Source organism: Orycteropus afer, unplaced genomic scaffold (genome assembly GCF_000298275.1).
Source record: "Orycteropus afer afer isolate SDZICR_OR568_19922 unplaced genomic scaffold, OryAfe1.0 scaffold00006, whole genome shotgun sequence".
Classification (NCBI taxonomy): domain Eukaryota; kingdom Metazoa; phylum Chordata; class Mammalia; order Tubulidentata; family Orycteropodidae; genus Orycteropus; species Orycteropus afer.
In genome coordinates this window covers 31240621-31267119 of record NW_006921593.1, presented here as the reverse complement: position 1 = coordinate 31267119, position 26499 = coordinate 31240621, and the positions used below count along the sequence as shown (strand labels likewise).

At 43.1% G+C, this 26499-nt stretch overlaps 1 protein-coding gene across 1 annotated transcript in view; it reads right to left on the bottom strand.

Annotated features, from left to right (window-relative positions):
- LOC103199620 (SPHK1 interactor, AKAP domain containing) overlaps positions 1-26499 on the bottom strand; it is a 163315-nt gene that overhangs the window by 28632 nt on the left and 108184 nt on the right. Inside the window, exons 3-6 of the mRNA XM_007943949.1 lie at positions 16054-16113; positions 13352-13486; positions 5885-6140; positions 612-4392 (exon numbers count right to left, since the gene is read on the bottom strand). Coding sequence (XP_007942140.1) covers positions 612-4392; positions 5885-6140; positions 13352-13486; positions 16054-16113 — 4232 coding nt within the window. The remainder of the gene's footprint in view (positions 1-611; positions 4393-5884; positions 6141-13351; positions 13487-16053; positions 16114-26499) is intronic.

Sequence of the window (26499 nt, the reverse complement as noted above, 5' to 3'; positions counted from 1 at the left end):
GCATTTGCCCAAGGACAAAGTTCAGAAGGCAGGAAGGGTTAAGAGAGAAGGAGGAATGGAAACAAGTAACACAGGGAGGAAGCGGGAGGAGTGATGCTCCCTTGAGGGGACTGCAATCAATGACATGAAACAAAAAGTGTGTGATTTGTTGAATGGAAAACTGATTTGCTCTGTAAACTTTCACCTAAAGTTTTTTTTTTTTTTTTTTAAATGATGCCAGAAGATCTGATATCAGATCCCAGTACTAAAATTTATTTAAATTTAACTGTTTTCAAATGTACGAATTGGCATCTTTTTTTTTTTTTCACTTGAAAATTGCCACAAATGAATTTTAAAAAGTAGCAAACTACAGAAGATCAAATGTAAATGGGTGAATTATACCTTATGTTCCCTGTTCCATAAATGAATTCAATTTGTTTTGGAATTAAAAGAAGATCACTTTCAACTTTCTGTTCTGAGTGCAGGTTAACCCCACGAAGTTATTGTTTCAGGAATTCAGTTCTTGGATCAATAAGCTCCCTTTATGTCTAAGACACAGAATGAACCCTAATGTGGGTACAAATCCACATCCCAGCCAGGCTCCCTCTTAGTAGAAGAAATGATCCACTCACCTATGGTTTGGGCAAGTGCTCGTCTCTGTGTCTCCACCTGTTGCCACACCTGGGAGTTTTTCTTCATTGGAATGCCCTTCTACTTCCTCGTGGGAACCGCTTTGGGTAAGGAAGTCTTCAGGTTCTCCAACACGCTCTTCTCTTTGATCTGTTTCAATCTGAATTAAAGGCACTTCCCTTGAGCAGAGTGATCGCCTGATGTGGTTTGGAGGGACAGCATCATGGCAGGTGGAAGATTCCTTCTTAGAATCTATGCTGCTGTGGCTCCTAACAGAAGCAGATCTGCTTGGAGATGATACTAAAGAATGTTTGCTTTCCGTGAGGGAGTCTCTCCTCGGGTAGTCAACAGACTCCTGAACAAGCAGGGCTGGCCCACTTTGCATTCTGCTTGAAGCTACTCTGTTGGCACACTTCTCCCCTGGCCTGGGGGAGCCGCTGGCGACAGGCCCGGGCTCAGCTGCCTCGACATCATCTACTAGGATCTTGTTCTTTCTCATGAGGGCCTCGATGGAGTTTGCCCACGTTTCGTGAATTAACATGTTTGTGATGTGGTCCGTCCCACCTCTGCGATATAAGCAAGAGTCAGATTTGCAGAGACCCGAGGAGGAAGCGCTGCTGACCGGCTGCACGCTTAGGAAATCTTGCCGGTTGTTTTGCGCAAAGCCATCTAAGGAGTTGGCCTTGACGGGAGCACTCACTGTTAACCTGGAGCATGGCGATCGGCTGTCTGGCATGGACGACTGTCTATAGCAAAATGGGGCTCGCAGGGGAGGAGGCAGGAGGCTAATCGTCCAGTCCTGGCTGCTTCTCCTGGCTAAGGGGCTGTCTTTGCTTTCTCGCTCAATGTCCTTCAGCATGTACCTATAGAACTCCTCAGTTATACTCTCTGTGCTGGACTGCTTGGAGGGACAGCTTGGCCTCACACTCAGGTGCTCAGTTTTCTGACACACTTGTTGTATAGCTGAGGTCAAAATACTGTTGGCGTTTTTGCCGGCGTAGTAGTCCAGCAGTAACTCAAACCCTCTCCCTTCGTTTTCCATCTGGTTGACCATGAACCTGGAAAACTCGTCGGTGATGCTCTCACAGCTGGACTGTTTGGAGACAGAGCTGGCCCGGCTCACCGGCTGACTTAAGGTGCTCACAAAACCCAGGCTATTTACACAGGCGCTAGTGTCAGCGCCCTCCTCCGCAATGCTTTCACAGCTGGAGGCCTTCAGCCGGTTCCACCTGTCGCCAAGTAAGCGAGTCCGTGGATAGCTCTGGGCTTGCCAGACCCCATCTACCATGGAGAATTCCGTCAAGTTCATGATCTTGGCTGCCACTTCATTTGCAAAGATACTGACAGAATCTGGGACGTCCTCGACGTTCACAGAGTCATCCACAACCCTGTTCATCAATTTCTCTTTCAGCTCAGGATGCTCATCCGTTTTCCTCTTGATCTCACTGAGCCGTGGTGGCTTGTGCTTTCTGACCGTGGCCCCACTGGCCTGGTTCTCCTTCTTTCTCTTCAAGGTTCGGCAGGACAGGTTTGGTGTAACCAGATACTCATTTCCTCTTTTCCATGCACAAAACCAGGGTTGTTTGCCATTGGAGTTGTCAAGGCAAATCGCTGCAATTTCAGTTGCCATGGAGACAACTGTCTCTGCTAATTCTTCCGCAAAGTCTGTGATGCAGTATATGTCTGTGTGTTTTGCTTGTAGCATGGACTGAGTGGGAAGCAGCAAGTCATTCTCTAACAAAGACAGGCTGACTTGAACTTCATTGTTGAGAGGCATGTCATCACTGCCTTTTCCCTGGGTGTTTGGGTTGATGCTGTCTTCAATATTCTGGGATCCTCTTCTGCATTTGTTGGCCGGAGGTGCCCTTTCTTCCTCTGGAGAGGTCCTGTGTTCACTCTCATTGAGACTGGGCATCTGATAATGGATTTTTGTAACATCTCCCATAGTTCCTTTCAGATGTATTTCCTTTGGAGATGTTTTAGCTGTCGAGGAGTCATGCACACTGTGACTATATGTCAATTCAGGTTGCAGAGTGGGACTCTTGAAGAGGCCTTGCCTCGCCCCACCCTTGCTGTCTCGTTTTGGATGCATGTCATCTACAATTTCTTTAATGACAAGGCTAGTGTTGGGTGGATTGCTAGTTGAATGGCTGCTGGTGTTTTCAGTGGCTTTTGCCCATGCTTGACTGGCAGCCTGATCAGTTAGCTGGCAGCCTATTTCTGCTTCCCTCCATCTGATGGCCTCCTTAGAAAGGATAGGGGGGCCTTCACTGAGTTGTATGAGATGGCTCATCTTCTGGAATGTGAAGCAGATCACATTGAAGAGAAGCTGATTTGTACTTTCCATCAACGTGTCCAGGGTATCGGATGGATGCCTACCATCACTGGGTTCCGTTATTTTATTTTTATGGAGAACTTCATCCATGGAATGCTTCAGGATCACATTGGACAGGTTCTTTGCCAGTTCATTCTGGAGGACATTGTCTGTGCACAGGGTCTGTGGCCTTGAAACGGTTTCTATGATTCTCCTGTTCATTGATTCCAGGAGGTCTCCAATGCTGCTGTAGGAGTTCGGCCTCATTAAAACCAGTGTGGCTTCCTTGAGCAGTGCCTCTGCAATGGCCTCATTCCCCACCTCCCTGCTCCTCTCTGTCGTTAAACCACCAAGTGGGGGGAGTGCTGTGGGAGCCTGAGCTTCAGACAAGAGGCCACTTGTCCCTACAGGGGACATCCCCTCTTGCACTTCACCCAGGCCACAGACAGCAACAGCACTTGCTACCTGAGTCATGCCACACAAAGCAGATGGAAAGGAGTATTCACCGACAGGAGGTTCTTCCAGTACTTGGCAGGCTTGAGTTTGCCGTGCTCCATTGCCTCCCAGCAGACGGCTTGATAGTAAGGATTCTTGTTCCTTTTGGAGTCTTTCTGTGGCCTGTGGACTGGAAATGGTTCCAATCACAGTGGCAGCACAAGCCAACACTACTTCCAGGGCACTCTGGGGGTGCCTGCCTGAGTTCTCTCCAGGGAGGGTGCCTGGGGTGTCAGTGGAGACTTCTGAGTCAGGCCACGAACAGATGCCTGGCTCCGTGGCAGCATCACTGCCCTCTGGACTCTGAACTATGACGATTTTGGGGAGTTCACTCCACGACTGAGGGACCACTATGTCTTCTGTGGAGCAGCCACTGGGAAACTTGCTGCTTCCTACAGAAATACTGATGGCAGATTCCTGGGATAGTGGAGGCTGAGCCTGAGATAACCTAATAAATGCATCTTGCAGCACGGATTCTGCTAAATTCATAGCGTACTCTCCAGTTGCAGCTTCTCCATCTTGTATGTGGGGAAGAGACTGTCTTCTGCCTCCAGGGGCTCCTGGCTGCAAGCTGCTGTCATGGTCAGTGATGCTGCCACCTGTAGATGACACATCGTTCTTAACCAACCTGGTGAAATAAGCACCATCTGGAGCAGAACGTGCCCGTGAATTTTCCACTTGACCCTTAACATTTTCTGAACTGTAATAATCGGTGGCTGGTCTCAAATTCTCCCCAGCTCCATCTTTCCACTGTGATGGCTTGACTGAAGGATCCAGGCTCCTCAAGTCTGTTTCTTCTGCTATGTTTTCTAGAGATCCTTTGGTCTGAATCAATGATGTATGATAGTTGTTAATATATTTGTCTTCCAAAGCATAAAGCAACTTTTCCTTGTTGCAATTCCATTCCTCTTGGGTGGCTTCCTGTGGCTTTTTACTTTCCAAAACACTGGCAGAGACATTTATATTTTCAAAACCTAGGGAAGAGAAAACAAGGGCCACTGTTCGTTTTGGGATAGCAGGTTGCCATGGGTCTAAAATGCCTTAAATTATCAGCTATCTCTTCTTCTTTCTTTCTGCCCCTTCATAATCCCAAACACGGCATACTGAATGTCTCTTCCAGAAAAATGAATCTGGAAAAGTGTTTGGACTTCCTTATGGATGCCACCTAAGCAAATGGCTTGTAAGGTGGAATACCACTCTAAAGGCTAGACTGGGAGAAGAGAGTGTTTGCAAGCTGAGGACTGGCTGCCATTCAAGTGGAAACCAATGCTAAGTAGCTTCATCTTAGAATTTTCCAGTGGCCACACTGTGAGGAGGGAGAATGTTTAGAGCCACCTCGATAATGGGCTTGCTGAAGAGATGTACTCTGAATTTTGTATAGGACTTGCCCCAAGGACAGTGGCAGCCACAACTGAGGTGTCCCTTCATCTGTGGCTGAGAGAGGGCAAGAGGAACCCATTGTTCATTTAGCTTTTTTAGTTTCATTCGAGCCAGTAGAACCAAAAAAAAAAAAAAAGGTTCACTGCCAGTTGAGTTGATTCCAACTCACAGAGACCTTCATTAGGTTTCCAAGGCTGTAAATCTTTACAGAAGCAGATTGCCACATCTTGCTGCCATGGAGCAGCTGGTGGGCTTGAACCATCGACCTTTTGGTTAGCAGTCAAATACCTTAACCACTTCACCACCAGAGCCAACTAAATGAGTGCTAAGGACTTTGTGGAGATCTGAAGTGGTTCACATGGTTAATGTGCTTGGCTGTTAACTCACAGGTTGGAGGTTCGAGGCTACCCAGAAGTACCTTGGAAGAAAGGCCAGGTGATCTACTTTTTTTTAAAAAAAAAGTCAGCCCCTGAAAACCCTGCGAAGCACAAGTTCTCCTCTTACAAACATGGGGCTGCCCCCAACTCTATGGCAACTATTTTCTTTCCTTATGCACTTTCTTGGGTTATCTCCTGTCCTCACAACAATCATTTGTTGTAGGCATTATGAAACCCCCAAACTACAGACAAAGAAAAAGGGCTCAGAATGACTAGCAAACTGACTCCAAGTTATACAGGCTCAAAGTGGCAGAGCTGGGATTCACAATCAGGCCACAGTGTGACCCAGCTAAGAGCCAGTATGTGGTTTTTATGGATGTCTTAGGGAAGTTAACTTTCTCCCCCAGCAGTAGTCCCCATCTCCTGTCAGGCAGGAGGATTTCTTTTTAAAGCACAAAGATTTCCTTCAGCATCCCTAGGGCATCTTTGGGGAAGCTGGAGCCATCCAACCATTAAGTCTGTTACGTGCATTAGTCAGCATCTTCTCTTGCCTTCTCTCACCCTTCTCCCCACTCTAAACTCAGAAAGGAAAGGCGAGGATGCATCAGCCAAACTGCTGTGGCCTGACATCTTTCTGAAACTTCACACAGACGTTTTTAGACAGTGACTAATTTCAGGGTGCACATTAATTTGACTGGAAAGTTCTCACCGTTCCTGTAGTCTTCCCCTTCGCCTTCCTCCTCCAAGTGCTCCGATGCGGTGAGGAAGTCCTCCTCAATAGAGGACAAGGAACAGTTAGTGTCATCCTCCAGTTTCACGGTGTTTGCTTCCACGTGGTGCTGCCGCTCCTGCACAAGTTCCAGGCCGATCAGAAATTTGTTGATTTCAAAGATGATGCAATTGGTACTGTTTGGCCTGTTCCCTCTCGCACACTGGACCAAGCAAATATCTGGCAGCCAAGGACACTAGAAGTGGAGAGAAAGGCATTTGTTAAAGAGAAAACAGTAGACCATTATTAGGATTGCTTCTGACTGCTTTTTCCACCAATCTCATCTTTTACAAGTAAATGGGGACCTTTTAACTATTTGAAATATCTTCTGGGCTTATACTGATGAAGTTCTTGAAAAAAATTCAAATGATGTTTGGGAACACAGGGTACCCAGGAGAAATTTTGACTTAGAGGAAAAGTGAACAGTCATATTCAATGTTCTTGTTTTGCTCTTGATTAAATTGAGTTTCAGGGTCTCTGATCAACATCTTTCTCTGTCTTGGTTTGGTGAAGTCTCTGCCAGTACTTCAGATACTCAAGCATTCTAACAACTACCTTTAGATTTTATAATCTGTATTGCTTGTCTGAAGAAGCAGCAAATATGAAGTTTAAGAAATCAGCTAGAAGTGAACTACCTCTGAAAGACCAGCATATGGGGAGAGCTGTCATGAAGAAGCCAAGTCATTCATTGCATGGGGTTCCAGACAGACCTCTGTTTAACTCATGTTCGCTATTCATATTGTTGTTCACTAAAATAATAATAATAAAAAAACTGTGACTTGCTTATGTGCAGATTATTAATAAGTCAAAAGCATGCCTTGGCATCAGGATTTTCATTTTTTTAGGAGGAACAGTATCCTAATTTTATTTTTAAGAGAAAATTCTTTGAATTAAAATAAGAGTTAATAGGAAGGAAGAAACTAAGCAAATTTATCTCAAAGTGCAATTTGAAATGCTTGGGAGAAATATTTTACATCTAAATGTTCACTTTATAAAAAGGATTATTTATATTATGCTTATCCAGGTTCAAGTTAATTGGGTCTAATACCAGTTGGGAGCTCTGGTAGCATAGTGCCTAAGACACTTGACTACTAACCAGAAGGCTGGCCGTTCAAACCCACCAGCCACTCTTTGGAAGGAAGGTTGGGCAATCCTACTTCTGTAGTGATACTGCCTCAGAAACCCAAGGAGGGGTCACTATGAGTCGGGGCCGACTCGACGGCGCATAACAACAACACAATTAACAACCAGTTAACTGGCCATTTTGGAATCCTTGTTCCTGAAGGTGTGGATGTGTGTGCACACGCCAAGCAATACAAACCCACACCTGCTACCTGCTGCCATTGAGTTGATCTGACTCACAGTGACCCTCTTAGATGGAGTAGAACTGCCCCATTGGGTTTCCAAGGCTGTAATCTTTATGGAAGCAGATTGCCACATCTTTCTTCCATGCTACAGCTGGTGGGTTTGAATCACCAATCTTTTGGTTAGCAGCTGAAGGCTTAGCCATTGTGCCTATAGGGCTCCTTCTACACACACATGGAGATGCATGTTCTGTTTCTTAAAGTAGAGTATCTTTTTCTTACATGAATATCATTCAACGATCCTTGATTGAATATTAGAGTGATTCTAGGAGATGCTGTTGACATTAACTTTACCCAAAGAATTTGGTCTTTGTCCTTGGCTCCTGATAGGGAACCTCTAAATCCTTGGACTTTCCCCACTGATTGAAGTGTATTTGTTATTTAAATGGCTTCCAGACCACACCTGAGAGTTTATGCTAGTAAATGGGGCTGACCTGGCCAGAAAGACCTTTTGAAAAGAGCTTGTATATTCCCTTCATTACAGAACCCACTAGAATGTTAGCTATTCCCTCAGGACTGATTCTGTCTGCCCCAATTACCCAGCTCAAGCTGCCTCTGCCAATCTTTCCATCTTTACTTATGGATTAATAGGTTACCATCCTTGACTAGGCCAAGGCAGCTAAACTGAGAATATCACTACACAAGTGGGTAGGACCTATGGTTGGCTAGGATGGGATTCAGTGTGGAAGAAACTCCAGCGTTGCTGACTTATTAAAATATATGGACTTTGGTACCTACAAAATGATTTAGGGTCTTTGGGGGACGGCAGAAAGATGAAGTGATACCTGGGAAAGATAGGGATCCTTGGAATAAAGAATAAAATGCTTGAGCGTTGTAACTCACAGGGAATTCTTGGTTAGTTCTTATGAAGGAAAGGTATGCAGAATTCTGAACACCTTTTTGGTGAATGATCTTTAATGAGTCTTTGGCAATTTGACTCCACCTGATCCCCAGTGTTGCTTTTGTGACCCAGCATCCACTTGCCCTTTGGTTCTCATACACTAATTTCTCTGTAGGGCACAACTTCCTGCCCAACCTACAGTCCAAATGATTACCAAAAACAAAAGTAAGAAGTTGCTGAGTTGATTCCAACTCATGGTGACTCCATGTGTGTCATAGGAGAACTGTGTTCCTTGAGGGTCTCAATGGCTGATTCCTCAGAGTAGACTGACCAGCACCAAGGTGCCCCGGGTGATCTCAAACTTCTGATCCTTTGGTTAGCAGCTGAGTGCTTGCCTGTTTGCACCACCTAGGAATGCCCCAAGTGGGTCACATAGAGTTAATTCCACTTCTCACATGAGATGATCATGTGACTCAGGCATGGTCCATCTGAATAATATATTCCTCAGGCTACAGTGATTGGTTTAGAAATGGACAGGAGACACATGACAGCCAATAGGACACAATGAGACTTCTTCCAGAAGCCACTACTCTTTTGTGTTCAACTTGAACTCAAGGCTATATTGCATCCTTGTAGGAAGAGTTTGTCTGCGAATGGCATGTCCTAGTCTTGATGACATTGCTCAAGTCTCTTTATATACACTATCCAATGGATTCTTTAGTTATGTAGACAATACATTTCCTTTGTGCTTAAGTTAATTTTCTGTCATGTTTAATTGAGAATTCTAACTGGGATTAATCAGAGAGTAACAAGTTCAACTCAAGGCCAGGACCAATTAGCATCAGTATCAATTTTCATAAGCAGAGTCAAAGAGGGCCGGGATTTCCCAATAGTCACTTGTCAAAAGCTGGGAAAAGTATTCTACAAAACAGGGGCACTTGTTATAAATTTTTGTTTATCTAAAAAGAAAACGAGAATGGACTCTTCACTTCTAAGTATTTTTTAAAGAACAAATGAACTTACAAAGCACTATGCATAATTTGTTGACAAATCACAAATTACTAAGGATTCATGTAATATTCATAGTGGACCAGCTTTGCTCGTTGTTGTTGCTGTTGTCTGGTGCCATCAAGTTGGTTCTGACTCAGAACAACCCTCTGTACAACAGAATTAAACTGCCCACTCCTGTGCCTCACAGTCATTGCCATGCTTGGGCCCATTGTCACAGCCACTGTATCAATCCATCTTGTTGAGGGTCTTCCCTTTTTCTCTGACGCTCTACTTTATGGAGCATGATGTCCTTCTCCAGACACGGATGTCTTGTGACAGTATGACCAAAGTACAAGAGATGAAGTCTACCATTCTACCTTCTAAGGAGAATTCTGGATGTACTTCCTCCAAGACAGATTTGCTTTTTCTTCTACCAGTCCATTGTATATCTAGTATACTTTGCCAATACCACAATTCAAATGCATCAATTCTTTTGTGGTCTTCTTTATTCATTGGCCTGGTCTCTCATGCATATGAGGCTATTGAAAATACCATGGCTTAAGTCAGCCACAACTTAGTCTTCAGTGTCATCTTTGCTCTCTAGCACTTTAAAAGATGCTTTGCAACAGATTTGTCCAGTGCAATACATCACTTGATTTCTTGACTGCTGCTTCCATGGGTGTTGATTGTGAATCCAATCAACCTTGTAGTCTTGTTAACAGCTACAAAGTCAGGGATATCTGATTACCTGGAAATAAAGCTTCTTTGCTTTATTAATTGTTATTTGCTTTATCATACTGCTTTTAAACCATTATGTATCATGAGCTTTGGAGATAACACACTTTTCTGAAGCAGGATTTTTCAGGGGAGAAATAGTTTCAATTGTATTTTTTGCAAAATGTTGCTCTTGTTGTTAGGTGCTCTCGAGTCGGCTCTGACTCACAGTGACCCTATGCACAAAAGAACGAAACACTGTCCAGTCTTGCAGCACCAGCCTCACAGTCCTTGCTATACCTGAGCCCATCATTGCAGCCACTGTGTCAATCCATCTCATTGAGGGCCTTCCTCTTTTTCACTGACTCGCCACTGTACCAAGCATGATATCCTTCTCCAGGAAATGGTCCCTTATGACAACATGACCAAAGTAGCTGAGACGAAGTCTGGCCCTCGCTTCCAAGGAGCATTCCAGCTGCAATTCCTCCAAGACAGATTTGTTAGTTCTTTTGGCAGTCCATGGCACTTTCAGTATTCTTTACCAACACCACAACTCAAAAGCATCAGCTCTTCTTTAGTCTTCCTTATTCATTGTTCAGCTCTTCCATCCATAAGAGGCGACTGAAAGTACTATGGCACCCACCAGCCACTCCTCGGAAGGAAGGCTGGGCAATCTACTTCATTAGTGTTACCACCTTGGAAACCCAAGGAGGGGTCGCTGTGAGTTGGCTCCGACTCAGCGGTGCTGAGTTTGGGTTAGGCGCACCTTAGTCTTCAAGGGGACATCTTTGCTCTTCAGCATTTTAAAGAGGTCTTTTGCAGCAGATTTGCCCAGTGCAATACATAGTCTGATATCTTGACTATTGCTTCCATTGGTGTTGATTGTGGAACCAAGTAATACGAAATCTTTGACAATTTCAAAATGTTGAGGTTCCTAAATTATTTACCTTGGCTCTTTTTTTTTCCATAACAAAAACTAAAGTTTATCTGTAGCAAAGTGCTTTTCACCTATTTAATCTCTTGGAAAAAAATACCAGTTGCTGTCAAGTTGACCCTTCTTCCTGGTGACCCCACATGTCAGAGAAGAGTTGTGCTCCATAGTGTTTTTGATGCCTGATTTTTCAGAAGTAGATCCCCAGACCTGTCTTCTGAGAAACCTCTGGTTGGACTTGAACCTCCCACCTTCTGGTTACAACCAAGAACATTAACCATTTGAGCCACACTGAGACGCCTGTATCATTCTCAAGGAAATCCTATAAAGTAGAAATCATTGTTATCCCAATCTTATAGACTGGCACACTGACTTCAGAAAGATCCAGATCTGCTGGCTTCAAATGTGAAATGACTTTGATTTCATTATGCTGTTCCTTGGCTACCAAGACTCAAGTTCATATGAACAGTGAAATTCTTGCATCATTAATAGAAAACTGACACCCAATGTGCATACGTGTGCTTAAGCTATGAGGGCAGAGAATAATGTTTGTCCTCTCCTGGAACACTAGTTTGCTACTTAGGCTGCTACACCTTGTGTTTAATTTCTTATAGTGATGTATCCCATCCTAAGCCAAACAAACCAAACTAGCTGTTGTCAAGCCAATTCTGATTCATGATGACCCATGTGTTCCATCCTAGATGAAGCCAGACCTTTTTACTGGTGAGGCAGGAGGTCAATGCCAGGAAGGAACAGCAAAGAAAATACAGGCCTGGAGCAGAGATGCTCTCAAAAATCTCAGGATTGCATATTATTTCTGCTCCACATGGTTTTGCTTGATATAAAAGAGCAGGAACTTAGAGCCACTGTCTGTGTGTTCTTTTTTCAGAAGCTAGAACTTTGAATGCCTGAGAATTGTTTTCTGGTCTTGATTCTCAACCTGTAATGGGCTGTATGTTGATCTTGACAAAGCATCTGGCATGGAACAAAAATAGCAGATGGACTTCTAGGATTTTTGAGCATTTGAAGGGTTGAAGAACAAAAGATGATTTTTTAAATTGCCAGGAAAACTAAAAGAACAATACAAAGGAACAGAGGTGTTCATCATTTTGATCTGAGCTCTATTATGTATTGCTGTCAACATACTTCATTCTGCAAATCAGCTATTTTATATATATAGTTTTATGTATTGTTCTTGGAAACTGATTAAACACATTCACCTATTTTTTTTCCAAATATGTGTTGTTGTTGTTATGTGCCGTCGAGTCAGACCTGACTCATAGCGACCTCTCCTTGGGTTTCTGAGGCAGTATCACTATGGAAGTAGATTGCCCCATCTTCCTTCTGAGGAGTGGCTGGTGGGTTTGAACCACCAGACTTCTGGTTAGCAGTCAAGTGCCTTAGGCACTACGCTACCAGAGATCCTTCCAAATATATAGTATTATGATAATTAACCTAATGGTGATGAGTATCAGTACAGAATGATAATAATACAGTTTTTGTCCTACATTATTTGTAGGAGGAATTTTATTTCTTTGGGCCTAGGACCCAGGAAACTCCCTTTCCATCCTTGAGTCTGCTGTCCTGTATTTATTACCTTGGCTGCTTTGGTATCTCATCCCAAAACCAAAAACCAAACCCACTGCCACTGAGTTGGATCCAACTCGTAGCAACCCCTCCTTGGGTTTCTGAGGCAGTATTACTATGGAAGTAGACTGCTCAACCTTCCTTCTGAGGAGTGGCTGGTGGGTTTGAACTGTCAGGCTTCTGGTTAACAATAAAAATGCCTTAGGCACTACACCACCAAAGGCACCCTGCTAGCACAATGGTTAAGCACTTGGCTGCTAACTGAAAGGTTGGTGGTTTGAACTCTGCCAGTGCATCTGTGGGAGAAAGACCTAGTGATCTGTGTCTTCAAAGTTGATAGCCTAAAAAACCCCATGGGACAGTTCTCCTCTGTCACATGGGTCATTTGAGTCAAAATTGACACAACGGAGCTGAACAACAACAACAAGGGAGAAAGAACTTCAAGAAAATTTAAACTGTAGGGTTCTAGGGCCACATAGTATGGATTGGAATGTTGGTATTGTTCCTGAAACAGGAGACATTTCTAATTTTGGCTGTCCAAACCAAGCTGAGTGTGCTCTAGTTTAACTCTGTTGTTCATTTGTTGTACTGGGGTAGCTTGTGTGTTGCTATGATGCTGGAAGCTATTTCACTGGTATTTGAATCCCAGCAGGGTCACCCATGGTGGACAGGTTTCAGTGGAACTTCCAGACTAGGGCAGACTAGAAAGAAGGACAGTCTACTCTGAAAGAAGATGGCCTCTGAAAACCTTATGAATAGGTAAATGTTAGGAGTTGATCAAAGCACTATCAAACTCTGAGTGGCGATATTTAGAAGAAATACAAATGAAGGCTATACCTGAACACAAAGAAATATTTGATTCATATATGATAAGAGCTTATAATGTAGCATCTGTTTCTGGCTCATGCTGATCTGTGCTGAAGTTGTCCAGAGTTAACACATCACTTGTGAATGGCTTCTGAACAGTTTCTGTTTCTTACCTGTGGAACTTCAAAATCTGCCTGAAGATTCCCAGATGTTAACCCACTCAACAGGACAATCTCATTTTCTTTTGGCTGTTGGACGTTCATGGAGCTGATAAGTTTTGGAAGATCTGGTGAAACGTTGACTAGCTTCTATAGAGCAAGAACATTTATTAGTGCAGGTGGTTTCTTTTCATTTTCAAACTATCATCCCAAAACTTTCCTCTTTTTTTCTTTACTTTTATTTTTGGTGAAAATATACATAACAAAATATACACCCATTCAACATTTTCTACAGATACAACTCTGTGGCATTGGTTACATCCTTTACATTGGGTCACCATTTTCACTCTTTCTACCCATGTTGCTTCACCACCATTAATTTAGACTTTCTTTCCTCCAGACATCTCCTCTGTGTTTTAGAGTTACTGTTGTCAGTTTGATCTCATGTAAACAATTCTTTAAAAAGTGCACTGCTCCATTCTTTATTGGTTGAACTAAACCATTACTTAGTTTAAAGATGACTACATGGGATAGTTTCAGTTCAAGGCTTAAAGATTATCTCAGAGCAATAGATTCAGGCATTCCCTCAGTCCCAAGGGGCCCAGTAAGTCTAGTTTCTGTAAAAATTTGAAATTTCATTCTCCATTTTTTCCTCTTTTCAATCAGGATCCATCTTGTGGGTCCTTGATCAAGATGTTCAGTACTGTAGCCAGGCTACATCCCATTCTTCTAGTCTTGTGGCAGTGGAGATAGTAGTTTGTGAAGAAATGAGTGAATTATGGTACTGATCATACCATAGATTACTTAATCTACTGAGATTATTACTAGAAGAGAAGCATAGGGCTGCGATTGGAACAGAAAATTTCTTAAATGTAAAGTTTAAAACCTCTCCAGTTTTACATTTTTTAATGTAAATATTTAATAATTACTCTCAATGTATAGGCATAAGTAGTAGTTTAGGAAAATTTCCTCTTAATAATTCTAATAAGATGATCATTGACTGATAGTCATCTGTTCTCATAAAGCCAATAATAATAATGACAAGCATTGATTTTCCACTTATGCTTGTGCTAAGCACCGGGAGCTCTGGTGGTATAGTGTGTAAGGCATTTGACTGCTAACAAGAAGGCTGGTGGTTCAAACCCACCAGCCACTCCTTGGAAGAAAGGTTGGGCAATCTACTTCCGTAGTGATACCACTTTGGAACCCAAAGCAGGAGTTGCTATGAGTTGGATCCGACTCAATGGGAGTGAATAAGCACTATGCTAAAGATTGTAATTCTACTGTGTCTTATGACATTTGATCCCCAAACAACCGTGGATGGATTAGGTACCATTATTACCTTCACTTGACATAAGCTGCCTGAAGCTCAAAGAAGATTCATAACTTGCCCAGGTTTATGTAGCTTAGTCAGTGACAAAATGTCTACTCTTAACCATAACAGGAAATAGTTTCAAATTACTCACATGAAGCCTTCAAACACATAGTTCCTACGATGTCAACCTGGTTGAGTCCTTTCTACTCTCACTTGAATGGACTCTGAGCCATTTCATAAAATGAAATCATGTACTATTTCTTTTTGAAAAATCCCTCTGGTGATGAATGATATTAGGAGTGAGGGGGGAAATCTAAACTAGGTAATCTGTGTGGGCAACTGGGTTTGCAAAGCTGCAGGTGCCATACCATAAAGAAAAAAAATTATAGGAGTAACAGAGTACATACAAGTCTACTGTCTTGTGATGATCAAGCTGTTCATGGTGTGCATGCTATACTTTGAACAGCAGTACCCCAAATGGTGAGGTCAAGCTATCTTCAGCTTTGAGCATGAAAGGAAAATCCTATTACAACACTTCATTCTTTCCATTGTGCCACACAGGCTCTGGATCCAAAGGACTGAATGCGTCTTCAAATTTTTACCAGTTATCAAGGATTTACATCAGGGCCCTCACAACCTTGAACGAGCTTGAAATGTTTACCTGCTGTTGCTGTTGGCTTGGCCCCTGACTCCTGGTGACCCCGAGCACAACGGAATTGGACCATTGTGATCCACAGGGTTTTCACTGGCTTATTTTTCCAAATAGATGACCAGACATTTTTTCATAGTTTGCCTTCATCTGGAAGCTCTACCGGAATGTGTTAGCACAACAACATGCAAACCTCCACTGACGGGCGTGTGGTGGCTGTGGTTGAGGGGAACTGGCTGGGAATCGAACCCAGGTCTCATGCCTGGAAGGTGAGAATTCTGCCACTGAACCGCCACTTCCCCCATTCAGCTGTCACAGGATGCTTGCCCCAGATGAGGGAGTGTTGGACTGGTAAACCAAGCTTAGCTATGAAGCATTAGACTAAAGCTGCAGGAAGAGTAAGCCTGAGGGTCAGTGGGAAGGTACTAAGCAAGTTTTGGAGAAACTTTGGAAAAATCATCTCAGACAGGGTGTTTGAGTTGGAAGATCAGGAAAGACCACTTTACTGAGCTGGTATGCAGGAAGAAACATCTGCTTAGAGAGCAGCCCTGCTAACGTGGGAAAGTAAGTCCCACCAACGCAGATGGGCAAACTGCAGAAGAAGTGGTAGGGAAATGGGCTGTGATGGACCCATCTAGTGAAAGAGTCTTATGACAGAATGAGCATCATTTAAGAGGAAATCATGTCAAATTCTCCATTACTACAGAGGTCCCTTGTAATGAGTTCCTGCAGAACTCAAATCCCACGTCTTACCTGTTGCAGATGCTCTGTGCTACACTTGTCCTTGTTCACATCCAAGTTCACAAAGCAGACCTGGCAAAGAGGGCAAAAACAGTCGAGTGAATTATTGGACAGTCCTTTCTGAAGAAAGAGAATTCAGTTTGGTACAAATGATTTGAGGGTCCTACATGTCTTTTGTAGTTGATCTGGCATCAACACTGTTGTCTGACCCTTGGACTTTGAAGTCAATCTCCAACACCCTCCTCCTGCTACCACCCCCTGATCCCATGAATGCCTCTTCCTTCCATGGTCCAAACCAAAAAACCAAACCAAACTCACTGCCACTGAGTCAGATCCGAATCATAGCGACCCCTCTTTGGGTTTCCGAGGCGGTATCTCTATGGAAGTAGATTGCCCAATCTTCCTTCCGAGGAGTGGCTGGTGGGTTTGAACTGCCAGCCTTCTGGTTAGCAGTCAAATGCCTTAGGCGCTTTGCTACCAGAGCTCCTTTCATGGCCCAGTAAATCTGCTTATTTTAGAGTGAATGTAAAAGTCACGCTCATAGAACTGGGCATTAGTACCTTCCCAGACACCCACCATGGAGCCATACATACTAGGTGGAGTTCTGAAGGGCTTTATGATCTAGACCAGTTTGACAATATTTAGATGGAATCGAAACTTGGTCCTTGGAAACCTGGTTCAATGATGAACTCAGGGACTTTTAATAGCACGTAGCTGCAACTGCAGCCATGGAATTAAGTGATTTTTCCATTCACCTTAAAGAAAGGTATACTCCCTTGCCCCTGGAAATCACAAGGCTCTTATCTCTCTCACATAGTGGGAAAGAGCACAGAGGAGAGACCAAAGAAAGGCATCAATGGTAATGATTTAAGAGTGCAATCTCTTGTCCTCCATTTTGGGCTGCAGTGTGAAAGGCTGCTTGCATCTGGAGGAAACCATCCACACTTGCTAGCTGGGTCAAGATGGGAACAAAGTAAGGGATAAAACAACTAAGTACTTACTGTTTTTCAAAATTAGGTGTGAAAGCTAACATTTATTTAGAAGAAGAGAAGAAATTGCAACAAATCTCAAATTTACGGAGATTGACAAATAGCACAACCATGACAACTTCCAGAAAAATATATTTTTCTTCTTTTTACTTTGTCCTTGGGTAAATGCTGCCTACCCTTTTGCTGTAGAATGCTTGACTGGACCTTCCTAGTGTTACTGTTCACCTTGCAGACCAGTCTATTGTTTGGTTGAAAATTGAGCCACGAGGGTTACTTCAGTTCCAGGTAAGAAGGGTGATTAAGGGCTGAAAAAATTTGGAAGTGGGTAGTGGTGATGGTTCCTGCACAACAGAGTGAGTGCAATAAGGTCACTGAATTGGACAGCACAACTGGTTGAAATGGCAAACACAGAAAAAGGTTGTTGTTGTTGTTATGTGCCGTCGAGTCGGAACCGACTCATAGCGACCCCTCCTTGGGTTTCCGAGGCAGTATCACTACGGAAGTAGATTGCCCCATCTTCCTTCTGAGGAGTGGCTGGTGGGTTTGAACCACCAGCCTTCTGGTTAGCAGTCAAGTGCCTTAGCCACTACACTACCAGAGCTCCCAGAAAAAGGTTAGATGCTGAGAACTGTCACTGGTAACAAGGCTGTAAAAGGTGTTAACATGTTTCTTGGAATGGAAGCTCCTTTCTCTTCAGATAAAACACATTCCGTTTTTATTCCTTGTTCAGACCATCTGCGGAGAAGCCTCAGCCTAAGCAGATGGAGACACAGCGTCAGCACAGAGAGAGCGTGGATGCTTCTTTCCTGTCTACTTAACAGAGCTAATTTTGTGGTTGTAGTCCAACTTCTAGGCTCCAGTGCTGCTCTTCTGTCCCTATTATGGTTTTAAAATACAACATTGTAGGAATAAGTATCAATGAGAAAATAATGCATTTTGGGATTTCAAATTTCATAGTATCTAATGAAGTATTTGTCCAACTTATTTATATTCAAACCCCTGCCAGAGTTGATTCTGTCTCAGAGCGCCCCTAGAAGACAGAGTAGAACTGCCCCAGAGGGTTTCCAAGGCTGTCAATCTTTATGGAAGCAAAGCCCAAACCAAACCCACTGCCAGTGAGTTGATTCTGACTCACAGCACCCCTAGAGGACAGAGTAGAACTGCGCAAGAGTTTTTACAGAGGCAGACTGGGTCATCTTTCCCCGACAGAGCAGCTGGTGTGTTTGAATACTTTAACCAGTGCACCACCAGAGCTCTTTAAGTCATCTATGCATAGTAAAAAATTGAATGTACATAAGCATTATGTTACTTTCTCTGTGTAGTGTTATGGATTATTTAGTCCAGCGATATCCATTATTTCCTTTTATTTTAAACTCCCTTTTCATAAATGGGCCACCATGCAGCCATCTTCTTCTTCTTTTCTGCTTTAACATGCAGAATTTATTCTCTCACAGTTTAGGAGGCTACAAGTTTGAGTTCAGGTGTCGGTTGTAGGGGAAGGTTTTCTCTGTCTCTCGGCTATGTCCTTGATTGTTGGCTCCTTGGTGATCTCCACGTGGTATGACATCTCTCTTCCCCCATCTCTCCTCTCTCTTCCACTCTAAACCAAAAACCAAACTTGCTGCCATCGAGTCGTATCTGACTCATAGTGACCCCTCCTTGGGTTTCCGAGGCAGTGTCTCTACAGAAATAGATTGCCCATCTTTCTTTCAAGGAGTGCTTGGTGGGTTTGAACTGCCAGCCGTCTGGTTAGCAGTCAAATGCCTTAGCCACTATTCTAATCCTCTCATTTTTTATCTCAAAGGTGATCTGATTAACATACACCCCACACTGATATGACCTTTTAACATAACAAGGAAAACCCGTTCTCAAATAGGATCACACCCATAGATACAGGGGTTAGAATTTAAAACACATATTTTGGGGGCACCTCAATATAAAGAAAACAAAAATCCTCACAACTGGACCAATGAGCAGCATCATGAAAGATGGATAAAGATTAAAGTTGTCAAAGACTTCGTATTACTTGGTTCTATAATAAATGCCAATGGAAACAGCAGTCAAGACATCAAAAGATGTATTGTATTGGGCAAATCTGTTGCAAAAGATCTCTTTCAAATGCTGAAGAGCAAAGATGTCTCCTTGAGGACTAAGATGCACCTAACCCAAGCCACGGTATTTTTCAATCGCCTCATACACATGTGAGAGCTGGACAATGAATAAGGAAGACTGAAGAAGAGTTGATGCTTTTGAGCTGTGGTGTTGGTGAAGAATGCTGAAAGAACCATGGACTGCTAAAAGAACTAACAAACCTGTCCTAGAAGAAGTGCGGCTGGAATGCTCCTTGGAAGCGAGAATGGCCAGACTTCATCTCACATACTTTGGTCATGTTGTAAGAAGGGGCCATTCTCTGGAGAAGGATGTTATGCTTGGTAAAGTGGAGGGTCAATGAAAGAGGGGAAGGCCCTCAACAAGATGGAGTGACAGCGATGGGCTGAGGTATAGTAGCGATCGTGAGGCAGGCACAGGACTGGGCAGTGTTTCACTCTGTTGTATATAGGGTCACTATGAGTCAGAGATACCTGATGGCACATCACAACAACAATCCTTTGGTGTTGCGGCGGTGAAGGCATTTGGCTGCTAACCAAAAAGTTGGTGGTTTGATCCCATCACTGCTGCATGGGAAAAAAGATGAGTCAGTTTCCTTCCATAATGATTTATAGCCTTGGAAACCCAATTGGGATCCCTATGAATTGGAACTGATGGCAGTGAGTTTGAATTCATAACAGGGTTGTTCAAGGATACATTTGCATTTCAGATAAACAATTTTAAATGAATATTTCTTACTTTTCCTATTTATTGAAAGTCAACTATTGTCTTTTAAAAATATTATTTAATTGATGTGTATTTGAGAATCTTGTGGAATTAGTCAAAAATTGAAAGCATGAAAATATCTAACCAGTACTGAAAATGTTCATGGATTTAAGGGAAAATTCGTATTTGAGAAACCAAGATGTATCGATACCCACAACCCTATATAGGTTGGGCAGCAGGTATTTCTACACATGTATTTGTATGTGCTGTAAATATATTCATGTATATAGTAGAGCAAATGGGGGCGAAGTTACGGACACTTCTTAGATATAACCAAACACCTTACAGGAATGGGTCACTGGGCTTGGAGGCTTAGGACCACAGTCTCAGGGGACAGCTAAGTCAATTGCCATAACACCGTTCAGGAAGACAATCTTCTACACCCTACTCTGGTAAGTAGTGACTGGGGTCTTAAAAATCTAGTGAGTGGCCATCTAAGATGCAACTAGGAGACCCTCCCACCATGCCAAAAAAAACACTTTAAAAATAAAATTTTCCTGTGAAATGTTATTAGTGAGTGATATAAACACGTTTGTGAAAGGCTCATGTGTGAAAGAGTCCAACACTGCTGACAGTTGCCGTGGAATTGATTCTGACTCATGGTGCCCCCAGGTGTGCAGAAAAGAGCTGCTCCCCAGGGTTTTCAAGGCTGTGGCCTTTGGAAGGAGATTGACAGGCCTTTCTTTTGAGGGACCTCTGTTGTTGTTGTTATGTGCCATCGAGTCAGACCTGACTCATAGCGACCCCTCCTTGGGTTTCCGAGGTAGTATCACTACGGACTCTGGGTGGGTTGAAACGCTGCTGACCGCTCAGCTAGTACTCAAGTGCTTCACCATCCACACCACCCAGGGACTCCTGGGCTAATGTTATAATCTAAACCAGAAATAAGAAAACTAATTCTGAAGTGGCTTTTGTAATTCTTAGCCACTGTTGTGAAATAACTGTATTTACTAGTCTTATTTTAAAACAAATTAAGTCAGACAAAGAGAGTAAAGAATTACGATGTCTGATTTTAAAAACAACATGTTTGATATTTTAAATTCAATTTAAATTTTAATACTGATAAATTGGTTATCAGTATTAAACTCATTACAAGGAGATGGTCTGATTTTTTCATATATTAATTTCAGTCAACATCTTGGACTGTTCACACAGTCAAATGCAATAGTCTATTTTATTTTATTGTGCTTTGGGTGCAAATTTACAGACTAAAATTTGTTTTACATTCAACAGTTCGTGTACATTTGATTTCATGCCCCGATTACCATCCCTGACCATACAAACTCTCCTCCCCTCCCATCCCTGTGACTACCACCTCCCTGTGCCCTTCATAACTATGCACTCCTGTCTGTCCAGCTTTCCCTCTGTGTGAATGCTGTCTATCTGGTGCCCCATGGCCTATTGCTCCAAGGGACTCTGAGGTAGGTGTTCTGCATGTAGGTCTTTCTACATTTGGGCTGAGAGCCACTCCATAGGAGTGAGAGCCATTGTAGTATGTGTTAGTGGTATTGTGCCTAAGGCATTTGACTGCTAACTAGAAGGCTGGCGGTTCAAACCCACCAGCCACTCCTTGGAAGGAAGATTGGGCAATCTACTTCCGTAGGGATACTGCCTCGGAAACCCAAGGAGGGGTCGCTATGAGTCAGATCTGACTCGATGGCAGTGGGTTTGGTTTGGTTTGGAAGGGCAAATCTGCCACCCATCTGTCACTCCGTCATACTGTGGGGACTGTGGGTTCCTATGATGCTGAAAGCGCTACCATCGGTATTTCAAATACTAGCAGAGTCACCCACGGTGGACAGGTTTCAGTGGCTCTTCGAGATTAAGACAGATGAGGAAAAAAGGCCTGGCACAATGCTTGTGAACATTAACCAATGAAAACACTGTAAATCACAACAGGATGTTGTCCAGTCTAGTGCTAGAAGATAAGCCTGCCCAGTTGGATAGCCCTCAGAACACACAGCAGCCATAGCAATGGACTTGAGCGTGCTGCAGTCAGGGGGGTGGCACAGGAGGGGCAGTGCTTTGCTCTGTTGCACAAGGCTGGCCATGAGCCGGAGCAGACGAGGTAACAGCTAACAGCAATGGCAAGTCCCTGCGCCAGAGGCTACGGGACAGCAGGGCACAGAGCTTTCACTCGGGAGGCAGGACCTTCGACTTCCTCTGCTGGGTACTTTTCCATCTCTTCAGAAGTCAGCTAAAACCTGTTAAGGAAATCCTTCTTAAAGACAGACTGCTTAGAAAATGTTCCCCAAAGCAGGATGTCAAAGGGCCTTTAATCTAGGCATCTGACTGGTGAGTATGATCAAACACGTACTTATGCTTTATCTCCCAAGGAAACCAATTCCTTCTTCCAGCAGCTTCTAACAATGCAGCCATCTGCCCGAGTGGGATATGACAGGATCCCTTAATTTGATGGTATCAAAATGCTGATCCACAAAGCTTCCAAAGAAAAATTACCTCCTTTCTTCTCCCAAGCAAAAGAATTCTGCTGGACTCAGGACCCTAGACTAGTGATCTTTTAACGAACATGGCATTTTCCCTGACTGGTACTTTAGGCTGATAGTAACTAATACAGCAATTTCTCCATCAGCGTCTTGCTGCTGTGCTCTCAGGCATCCTGGAACATACTCGACTGTCTGGGACGATACTGCACTTGTAGCCAGTTATTGTTGCTTTGAAATGATTGCTGCAATCATACAAAATGAAATACCAAGTTTTATTGACCCTTGGGACTGCCAAGTCTCTTGGCTCTCCATATTGTCAATATTTTAAAAGACATATTTTTTGAACCCTCTTTTGTGGGTAGCACTTTAAGCAATTTATGACAAATGAAATAATAAAAAGTATAGAAATTTCTAACAGATGAGAGAACTTTTAACTAGCAATATACTAACCCATCTTATTAAAATAATTATTTGATTGTGCTTATAGTAAGTACGCTACTCTTCAGGTAATTATTTTCCTTTGAAAAATTGAAGATTTTTGTCATTTTGTCATATTTCCTTGGCAACAAGAGGATGTACCTATATATAATTTCTAATATACATTTATCAGATAAACGATACATCTTATTTTAAATTTCAGTTTTAAAGGTCTGTCATTGGCAGGTGTTTTCTATTCAAAAGGAGGCACTAAATGAGTATTTGGATCCCATACAGACCAGAGAATCATTAGACCAACGCATTTCTACACTTCATCTGCTTGAAACAGTGTGCTTTAGGTATATATATGGAGGAGCTCTGGTAGTGCAGTGGTTAAGGCATTTAGCTGCTAAGAAAAGTTCAGTGGTTCAAACCCACCAGTCACTCCACAGAAGAAAGACACAGCAGCCTGATCCTATAAAGATTTACAGCCTTGGAAACCCAGTGTGGGTTATGAGCTGATCAACTCGATGGTTCTGAGTTTGGTTTTTTTTTGGAGGCATTTATACAAATGGAAAACTACCATATTTTCCATACATGGTACAATGTGATGTTTTCGCACGATTACTCTTAAGGAATAGCCTTTTCATGGCTTAATAGCCACTTGGCAGTTCACCAGTAAGACTCAGGGTGGCTGTTTTGTGTTTGCCATCAATCAGCAGTTATTCACTGAAACCCACTCCATGCCACTCCTATCATTGCACCTCATATGCACAGTTACCACCCATCTGTCAGTGGAAGCTTGCATGTTTCCATGATGTTGAAGAGGTATCAGAGAAGTTTCCAGAATAAGATGGACTAGGAAGGCGAAAGGCCTGGTGATCTACTTTCCAAAATTAGCCGCTGACAACCCTGGGCATCACAGTGGTCCGATCTACACCTGATCTTGGAGATGGCACAGGACCAGGCAGCGCTGCATTCTGTGCATGGGGTTGACTCTACAGCCGGGAGCAGCACCACCAACATGCCAACACTGGACTGGTCATCTGGCGATATTCTAGAAACTGTTTGTGGTGTCAGGGATTAACGCCATGTTTAGCTCTGAGGGCAATCAGCACTGATTGCCGCTGTTTGCTTATGAGAAGACAGTCCTGTGTTCCCCAAAACCCTGTGATCCCCAAGGAGTGTGTTGTCTGGGCATAGACTAACTGTACAATATGTAGTTACTGTACAAATCCAGGTGGTAATTGTAGGGCTGAGGGCACTGGCTATTGAAAGGAACATGTAGCCACTGGCTCTACTCTTGGCTCCCATGCTTTCGTGGAGAGAGAAGCCTCTTGTACATCTAATGGTGTGTCCATTGTCAGGTGAGACCTACAAATGGGGCGGGTGATCTCCTTCCACTAGTTGGAAGTCTTGAGGGTAAACAGTAACTGTGAGGATGCCTGATCGCCTGGAAGTGAAGAGAGGAAAACAGATGCGGAAATTACAAGATCCATAGCAGCAGAGAGAAAGAGAGCTGAGAACAAGAAGAAAAAGAAAAACTGTATAAACTGCATACCATTGTGTAGTGACATGCCCCTAGAATGGGTCTGAAGATTAAGTTTTAGTCTTCACTTGATTTCTAATTGTTTTTAAGATCACGAGCATTTAATCTCTCTGGACACATGTCACATTTTTTTTTTTTTGGCAGAGCTTTTAAATTTTCATATTCCTGGGCCCTTCACCAGAGCTAATTCACTCAAGATCTCTTGGGTTGGGGTGTCATGGTATTTATTTATTTATTGTGTTTACGATAACAGTTTTATTGAGGTACAGTAAAACCTTCGAAAGCCAGGAACTGTGTAAAGCAGACATCTATCATAGAAGGAAAACTCACATATTTTCCATTAAAAGGAGCAATGGAAGAGTGGTATGACTGCACCCGTTAAAGGCAGGAAACTTACAAGACCCAGAAGAACAAGACAGTCTCGTTGAGTTCTTGTTCTCACAAGTTTCACTGTATAAGATCCACTTACCATATAATTAGGAGCTCTGGTAATGTACTGTCTAAGGCATTTGACTGCTAACCAGAAGCATGGCAGTTCAAACCCACCAGCCACTCCACGGAAGGAAGGTTGGGCCATCTACTTCCATAGTGATACCGCCTTGGAAACCCAAGGAGGGGTCACTATGAGTCCGGTCTGACTCAATGTCAGTGAGTGAGACCATATAATACACCCTGTTAAAGTAAATAATTCAGTGGCCTTTAGTATATTCACAGAGCTGTGTGACCATCACCATACTCAATTTTAGAGTATCTTCATAATCCCCAAAAGAAATCATATCCATTACCAGTCATTCTCTATCACCCCACCAGCACCACCAAAACACCCTTCTCCAGTTCTATTGCTGTTGTTTGGTGTTGTCAATTTGGTTCCAACCATAGTGACTCCACACGGAACAGAAAAAAAGGTTGCCTAGTACTGCACCAGCCTCAAAATTGTTACGACTTTTGAGCCCATTTGGCAGCCACTCTGTCAAAGGACCTCATTGAAGGTCTTCCTTTTTTTTTTTTTCACTGACCCTTTACTTTACCAAACATTATTTCATTCTCCATGGACTAGTCCCTCCTGATAACATGTCCTAAGTATGTGAGATGCTGTCTCGCCATACTCCCTTCTAGGCAGCATTCTGGCTGCACTTCGTCCAACACAGATGTGTTCAATCTTCTGACAGTCCATGGTATACTCAGTATTCTTCCCCAACACCATAATTCAAAGGCATCAATTCTTCCTTGGTCTTCCTTATTTACTAGCAGCTTTCACATGCATACGAGGCTACTGAAAATACCACAGTTTGGGTCAGGCACACATTAGTCTTCAAAGTGACATCTTTGTTTTTTAAGACTTTAAAGAGTGTTTTTTTTTAACAGCAGATTTTCCTAATGCAATATGTCACTTATTTCTTGACTGCTGCGTCCATGGGCATTGATTGTGGATCTAAGTAAAAAGAAATCCTCGACAACTTCCATATGTTCTCCTTTTATCATAATGTTGTTTATTGGTCCATGTCCTAGTATTTATCAATATACAACTTTTTATTGATACACAGTTTTTATTGGCAAATCATCCACCATAGTATGGATATACTACATTTTATGTGTCCATTAATCAGTTTATGGAAATTTGTTTTTTTTTTCCCCCAAAGTAATATTTCGTTTTCAGAATTTCCACAGATGAATGAGAATTTGGGAATCACAAGATAAGATAATTTTTAAAATCTAATTTTGGCATCTCTCATATCCTGGGTGATGAGAGTTGTGATAGTTGAAGATGTGTCAACTTGGCTGGACTCCAGTTGTGAGTGGTGGTTCCCATGATGGATCACATGACTGCGTTCTAAGCGGCCGGTCGGCTTAGGGGGAGTTTCCCCAGGGGTGTGGCCTACCTGCAATACTATCCCAGGGACAAACTGGAAGAACGGCATTCCGGACTATATACTTCCTGGAGCGAGCAGCTCGCTGCTCGCCCGGGAGGTTTTCGGATTCATTCTTTGTTGGGAACAGCGACCAGTGCACTGTATGTCAGCTTGATTCTCTCAGCTCTACTGTGCTTACGGGAACCAGACGACTCCGGGCCCCATCTCTCTCCAAAGACGAACTTTGTGACTTGAACTCCTCTGCCGTGCATGCGAAAGCCAGATGGCCCTGGGCCCATTCCCCCTCCAGAGACGAACTTTTCAGCTTGAAC